At 58.2% G+C, this 6,636-nt stretch overlaps 1 protein-coding gene across 1 annotated transcript in view; it reads left to right on the top strand.

The window, feature by feature from the left end:
• Positions 1-700: 700 nt before the first annotated feature.
• The window catches only part of LOC103806263 (unconventional myosin-XV-like), a gene marked incomplete at its 3' end in the record, with an annotated part of 9,963 nt that continues 4,027 nt past the window's right edge, over positions 701-6,636 (top strand). The window contains exons 1-21 of the mRNA XM_009078944.1: positions 701-783; positions 1,006-1,069; positions 1,177-1,286; positions 1,502-1,576; positions 1,794-1,884; positions 2,022-2,027; positions 2,348-2,451; positions 2,949-3,012; positions 3,082-3,195; positions 3,367-3,528; positions 3,612-3,725; positions 3,822-3,880; positions 4,069-4,192; positions 4,271-4,366; positions 4,458-4,589; positions 4,832-4,957; positions 5,149-5,226; positions 5,640-5,794; positions 5,930-5,975; positions 6,108-6,232; positions 6,472-6,589. Of these exons, the coding sequence (XP_009077192.1) occupies positions 701-783; positions 1,006-1,069; positions 1,177-1,286; positions 1,502-1,576; positions 1,794-1,884; positions 2,022-2,027; positions 2,348-2,451; positions 2,949-3,012; positions 3,082-3,195; positions 3,367-3,528; positions 3,612-3,725; positions 3,822-3,880; positions 4,069-4,192; positions 4,271-4,366; positions 4,458-4,589; positions 4,832-4,957; positions 5,149-5,226; positions 5,640-5,794; positions 5,930-5,975; positions 6,108-6,232; positions 6,472-6,589 (2,046 nt within the window). The remainder of the gene's footprint in view (positions 784-1,005; positions 1,070-1,176; positions 1,287-1,501; positions 1,577-1,793; positions 1,885-2,021; positions 2,028-2,347; positions 2,452-2,948; positions 3,013-3,081; positions 3,196-3,366; positions 3,529-3,611; positions 3,726-3,821; positions 3,881-4,068; positions 4,193-4,270; positions 4,367-4,457; positions 4,590-4,831; positions 4,958-5,148; positions 5,227-5,639; positions 5,795-5,929; positions 5,976-6,107; positions 6,233-6,471; positions 6,590-6,636) is intronic.

Raw genomic sequence — 6,636 nt, 5'->3', positions numbered from 1 at the left:
GGAGCAGGCTGGAGGTGGGGGTGTCATCGCCTGTTGTGTGTCCCCCCATGGACGGCCCCTCTGGGGACACTTGACTCTGGTGTATGGAAATGCGGAGACCCGATCCGGTGGGGACAGGTGTGGGTGGCACGGTGACCTGGCAGGTGTCTGCTTTCCTGCCCACCACCTGGCTGGCTGCCAGCCCAGGCTCCTGCATGACACTTGTTCTGTGCCAGCTCTGAGTGCAGCTGTGGGGAGCAGCCTCAGCCCCGTGGCTCAGCCCCCTTCCCTTGGTGGTACCATCCTGCCCGGGTGTTTCTGGACCACCTTTTGCAGCCCCCATGAGGGTATGGATGAACCATGAGGTGTTGCAGTAGATGTGGCACAGCTGTCTCTGCCTGTTCACACTTGACCACAGAGAGCAGAACTAGGATTCTCAGGATCAGTCTTTCCTGGGACAGTCCTCAAGGGCACCTTGGTGGCCCCATGTCCTTGTTTCCACTGCTGCTATTCTTCTCTGACAAGACACTCTTGCTGGGGGACCAGTTTCAGGGCTGTGGGATGTTTTCTTGGGGTCCCTGCCGTCACTGTCTGTGTCCTCCCTGGTTTGGAGTCACAGATGGTGGTTCTGGGGTGGTGGTGGTGGTGGTGGTGACTGGATGGGACAATGGAGGGTGTTGGCACATCCCTGACATGATGGAGTGGTGGTTTCTCTGTGCAGATGCAGTCACTGTGCAGCCTGCCCCTTATGCGGTACCATGAGCCAAAGAAGGAGGACGGGCTGGAGGACATGACCCAACTGGAGTGAGTGTCCCTGTCCCCTTTACCATAACCCAGCACTGTAGGGGACAATGGGCCTGCAGCCCTCAACCACTCTGTCCTGGCCCCACTGTTCCTACCCCATCTCATCCTGACACGGGGGCTGCTCCAGCCTCCTGGGGCTGGGGATGCTAGGAACATGCTGGGGACAGAAGACATCCCTCTGTCCCCTTGCCACCCCCTAATGCATCCTCTGCTCCATGCCAGGGATCTCCAGGAGGCTGCGGTGCTGAGCAACCTCCGGACACGATTTGAGCGCCAGCTCATCTATGTAAGCTTAGGGGTGCACAGTGTCCCCTAAAAGCCCTCAGTGTGAGGTCTTTGGGGTGCCATCACCCCCCCCGAGGGTTCACAGCCCAAAACCTCACTCTCTGGCAGACCTACATTGGCAGCATCCTGGTGTCGATGAACCCGTACCGGCTCTACGACATCTACGGGACAGAATACGTGCTGCAGTATGAGGGCAGAGCCCTGGGCGAGAACCCACCGTAAGTACCAGGGAGTCCCGAAATGTGGGGATGGGGGCACTCCCACCCACCATCACCCACTCCTGGGTCCCACAGCAGCCTTGGGTGGTCCCAGACCCCCAGGGACCCTCAGTCACAGAGTGCTGGAGCAGTTGTGTCTGTGCATGGGGCTGCTCAGGGTGCAGTGGGGGTTCCTATGCCATGGTAACACCCCCCTCTGCTTCCCCCTGCCCCAGGCACCTCTTTGCCATCGCAAACGTCGCCTACTACAAAGTGATGGATGCCAAACACAACCAGTGTATCGTCATCAGGTGGGACATGGCTGTCCCCACACGTGGCCCCTGGGACAGCCTCAGTCAGCAGTGACCTAATTCCTGGTTGCAGGATGCTGCTGCCAGCCTGGCCCAGCCCCAGGGCCAATGGGTGCTGCTGGGGATGAGGTGCTTGGGAAGTTTGGAGGGGGTTTGGGGTGGAAACCCTGTGCTCAGCTGGTGACAATCCCTGCCATACTCCTGCTCTGCATTTCAGTGGGGAGAGCGGCTCAGGGAAGACCGAAGCCACCAAGTTGATCCTGCGCTACCTGGCAGCCATCAGCCAGAAACGCAGCAATGTCCCACAGGTAGGGCATTGCCGTGGGGATTCCCTGTGTCCCCATGTCCCCCTCATCTTCTCCCACCTCCCTGCATACTCCTCCACCCTTCCTCATGGCTCCACTGCTCTCTGCTTGTCCCCACGCTTCCACCTGGACCACGGCAGATAGAGGTACTGGGAGGGACACGTGAACTGGAATGGTTCAAGGGGACGGAGCGTTATGGTGGCATCTTGGCCATGTCACTCCAGCTGCAAGGGGATGGAGGGGAGGGACGCAGGAGTTTGGTGCATGCATGTGCATGGGATCCTCATACTCTCTGACTTCCTCATGGAACCTGGCCATGGTGCACACCTCAAATTTGGGCACCCACGGGTGTCTGCATGGGGCAGAGGCTGGCAGGGAGGGTGGCAGGGTGACGAGGGAGATGTCCCCACCACGGGGACAGCGCATGGTGTGTTGGGTGCTCAGGCTCTCCCCATCACCATGATAGATCCTGGAGGCGACCCCCTTGCTGGAATCCTTCGGCAACGCCAAAACTGTGAGGAATGACAATTCCAGCAGGTTTGGGAAATTTGTGGAAATCTTTCTGGAGGAGTAAGTAATGCTGTGAAACACCCATGCATGGCTGTCCCCACTGTGTGTCCCCCTGCCCTGGGAGTGCCCAGCCTGACCTCTCACCCCACTTCCAGGCTGCTCCCTGCCTCTGGGGGGAAACCCAGGGATGCTTTTGGGGACAAACATTAGAAAGATGATGGCACTTGAGGACAGGTGGCTGTCCCTGGGGTAGGAGCAGGGATGTTGTGTCCTGGGCTAGCACTCTGACCACTCCCAGTCCTCATCCCTGCCCCATGTTCCATCCCACCCTTCCTCAACCCCACTGGTCCCAATGTGGGGGTGCCTGATGTCACCCTGGGGTGCAGTGCTCGAGCTGGCTGCAGACACCTCTCCCTGCCTGTCCATCCCTGGTGGGGGGCACCTAAGGACCACCACTGACCCCCCATGTGTTGGAGAGCATCAGGGCAGGGGTGTGGGGGTCACAGCCTCTGCCCACACTGAGGTTGCCAGCCAGGTGCCTGCTCTCATCCCTGCAGAGGCTTGATCTGCGGTGCCATAACCTCGCAGTACCTGCTGGAGAAATCCCGTGTGGTCTTCCAGGTATGAGGCAAGGGGGTCCAGGTTTCTGCTCAATCTTCTACCACTTCTGTTTATGCCTCTGTTCTCCAGTCCAAGAGTGAGCGCAACTACCACATCTTCTACGAGATGCTGGCCGGGCTGCCTGTCCAGCAGAAGCAGCGGTACTGCCTGCAGGGCGCCGAGACCTACTACTACCTGAACCAGGTAGCATGGCTCTCCCGACCCCCCCATGCTGTCTGATTTTCAGGGGCTGCCCAACCTTGGGGTGCCTGGGTCCTCAACCTTTGGATGGGGAGGGTGCTCAGGGCAGGGTGACCCCACATGCTGGGTGCTGCCCTCCCGGGACCCACTGATGGACTGAGGGGGTCACGCCAGGGTGGGAACTGTGAGATTCCCGGCAAGGACGACGCAGAGGATTTCCGTCAGCTGCTCAGCACCATGGAGGTGCTGGGCTTCAGCATGGATGAGCAGAACAGCATCTTCCGCATCCTCTCCTCTGTCCTTCACCTGGGCAACGTCTACTTTGAAAAATATGAGGTAAATGGGGAGCCAAGCTGTGTTCCTTGGGCATGTGGCAGGTGCAGGGTCACTGCATCCCACTGCATCCCTGTGTCCTGCAGACTGACTGCCAGGAGATCGCCATGGTGGTGAGTGCTGCGGAGATCCGGACAGTGGCTGAGCTGCTGCAGGTGTCCCCTGAGGGCCTGCAGAAAGCCATCACCTTCAAGGTGACGGTGAGTGTGGGGTGGAACAGGCAGGGTGGAGGGTCCTTGGTCCCTGGGGACCATGGCTGGTGTTGCTAAAACTCCATCATGCCATTTCCCAACCAGGAAACGCTGCGGGAGAAGATTTTTACCCCTCTGACAGTTGAAAGTGCTGTGGATGCCAGGTAGGAGGAAGGGCATGGGGTGGGAGGTGAAATGCCAGATAGGAAAGGAAATGATTAGGTCCCTCACTGTGGATTAGACTTTCTGGTTATTAAAACTGATGCTGTGATGGGTTCTGGCTATGGCAGTGGGGATGTGCACAGTGCCATGCTGTGCCATTCCAGAGCTCCATCACTCTGCTCCTTCCCAGGGATGCCATTGCCAAGACCCTCTACTCCCTGCTCTTCGGCTGGCTCACAGACCGCATCAACAAGCTGGTGTACCCGCGGCATGAGGCTCTCTCCATCTCCATCCTGGACATCTATGGCTTTGAGGTGAGCAGAATCCATTCTGGCTCAATCCCAGCTCCACCTCCCCAGGGTCTCAGGCTCCATGAACCTTCCTTCTTGCAGGACCTCCACTTCAACAGCTTCGAGCAGCTGTGCATCAACTACGCCAATGAGTACCTGCAGTTCTTCTTCAACAGGATCGTCTTCCAGGAGGAGCAGGTGGGCTGGTGGGTGGTGCTAGGCTCTGCCTCTGTGATGGGCACTGCCATGGGGCTGGGGGCATGGGGCTGACGGGTTGCTGGCCCTGCAGGAGGAGTATATCCGGGAGCAGATTGAGTGGAAGGAGATCCCCTTCAGTGACAACCAGCCCTGCATTGACCTCATCTCCCAGAAGCCCTACGGCATCCTCCGGATCCTGGATGACCAGAGCTGCTTCCCCCAGGTGAGGGAGTGAGGTAGCAGCACCAGGTGGTCACTGTGGTTTGGGAATCATCATGGCCCAGAGCTGCTCTGCTCCTAGACTGTCCTGGACAACCTGGTAGACATCCTGGGGTTTCTTCAGGCTGGATAAGCCCTGAAAATCATAGAATCATCAGAATGATTTGGTTTGGAAGGGACCTTAAAGATCATCTAGTTTTAACCTGAACCACCTGAGCCATGTCTCACTCCTACGTCCCTCCACAGGCCACTGACCACACGTTCCTCCAGAAGTGTCACTACCACCATGGGACAAACCCTCTGTACACAAAGCCGAAGTTGCCACTGCCTGAGTTCACCATCAAGCACTATGCGGGGAAGGTGACCTACCAGGTGTGTGGCAGTGGGATGCCCAGTGGGGTGTAAGGAGAGTTAAAGTGGAGGTTTTCTTGGCTTGATTCCTCACCAGGGAGGGCCAGGCAGCCCAGGGGGTCTGGCTGGAGTCCCCTATCCCAGAGTGGAGCTCTTTGCCTCCCTACATTGTGTTGCCAGACACATTGCTATGAGGTTTTGCTCTTTGCCAGGTTCACAAGTTTTTGGATAAAAACTATGACCAGGTCCGTCAGGATGTGCTGGACCTGTTCATCAGCAGCAGGACCAAGGTAGGGCCCTGCCTGGCCCTGGCTCTGTGGTGACACCTGGCATAGATAGCTTCCTTCCATACATCCCTTTTCACGTCCCCAAGCGTGCGTATCCCCGTGGCCCAGGGGGACGAGAAGTAGAGGATGCCTCTGGCTCTATCCCATGCTCTCCTCCTATGGCATCCTCTGGGCTTTGCCCCTGAAACATTTGGCACAAATGGGCACATGCACTGCTCTTGTCCTTTGTATTCCCATCTATATCTCCATTCCCATCCCCATCCCTACATCCCTATCCAGGGAATACAGCAACAAATAGGGTATGCAACTTGCCCTAGGCTGGACAAAAAGGCAGTGGCTGGGCTGGGAAAAGAAACCAGGAGAACTGCACCGTCCTGGCCACCTTCCTTCTCACTAACCCTTCCTGTCTCTGCAAGGTGGTGGCCAACCTCTTCTTCGGCCATGCCCAGGTGATGGCTCGGCAGAGGAGCATCAACAGGAGGAGCAGCACCAGGACACGGCGGTACAAGGCTCCCACCGTGGCCTCACGGTTCCAGCAGTCACTCCTGGAACTGGTGGAGAGGATGGAGAGGTCAGGGCCAGCAGGATGGGGAACCAACCATGCACTGGGCTGTTGGGAGCCAGGTGACAGCTGGACCCAAGCCTGAGGTGGCCAGACTGGCTTTGTCTCCTGTCCCCTGTGGCTAATGGGGTCTCTGCATCACAGGTGCAACCCGTTCTTTGTGCGCTGCCTCAAACCCAACAACAAGAAGGTGAGAGCTGGAGCTCTCCTGCCCATGCCAATGCCACTGCTACCTGCCCTGCTGGCACCAGGAGCATAGTGGGCACAGTGGGCGGTGGTCTGCCTGCACAGCCACTGAGGCTTCTCCCCATCATCTTCCCAGGAGCCAGGGCTCTTTGAGGCTGACGTGGTCAGCAGCCAGCTGCGGTACTCAGGGATCCTGGAGACCATCCGCATCCGCAAGGAGGGCTTCCCCATCCGCATCCCCTTCCTCGTCTTCATCGACAGGTGCCTGGGGGCTGTGATTTGGGTACTGCCATCCTGGTGAGGGGAGTCCACAAAGCTTGTGGGTGTTTTGGGGGCAGCATTTGGGCCAGGGTTCCCCCGTGGTGGCAGCTGGGAGCCCCATGCTTTGGTGCACAGCTCTGGGAGAAGCTGCATCTCCAGGTGTGGTGCTTGACACCACCAGAAGTGTCCATGCTGGTGTCCCAGTGGAGTTCTGCATGGTGACAGTCTCATGCGCCCAGGTACCGCTGCCTTGTCGACATGTGGTCCAGCATCATTCCCAATGGACCCAATTGCGTGGAGATGCTGAGAAGCCTCTGCCCTGTTAGCTCCAACATGTACTATGTTGGTGTCACCAAGGTACCGTCCAGGAGGGGGCTTAGCTCTGGTGATTCCCTGGGGGTGGC

The sequence above is a fragment of the Acanthisitta chloris genome, unplaced genomic scaffold (assembly GCF_000695815.1).
Source record: "Acanthisitta chloris isolate BGI_N310 unplaced genomic scaffold, ASM69581v1 scaffold21987, whole genome shotgun sequence".
NCBI lineage: Eukaryota > Metazoa > Chordata > Aves > Passeriformes > Acanthisittidae > Acanthisitta > Acanthisitta chloris.
This window is presented reverse-complemented; position numbering and strand designations above follow the sequence as displayed.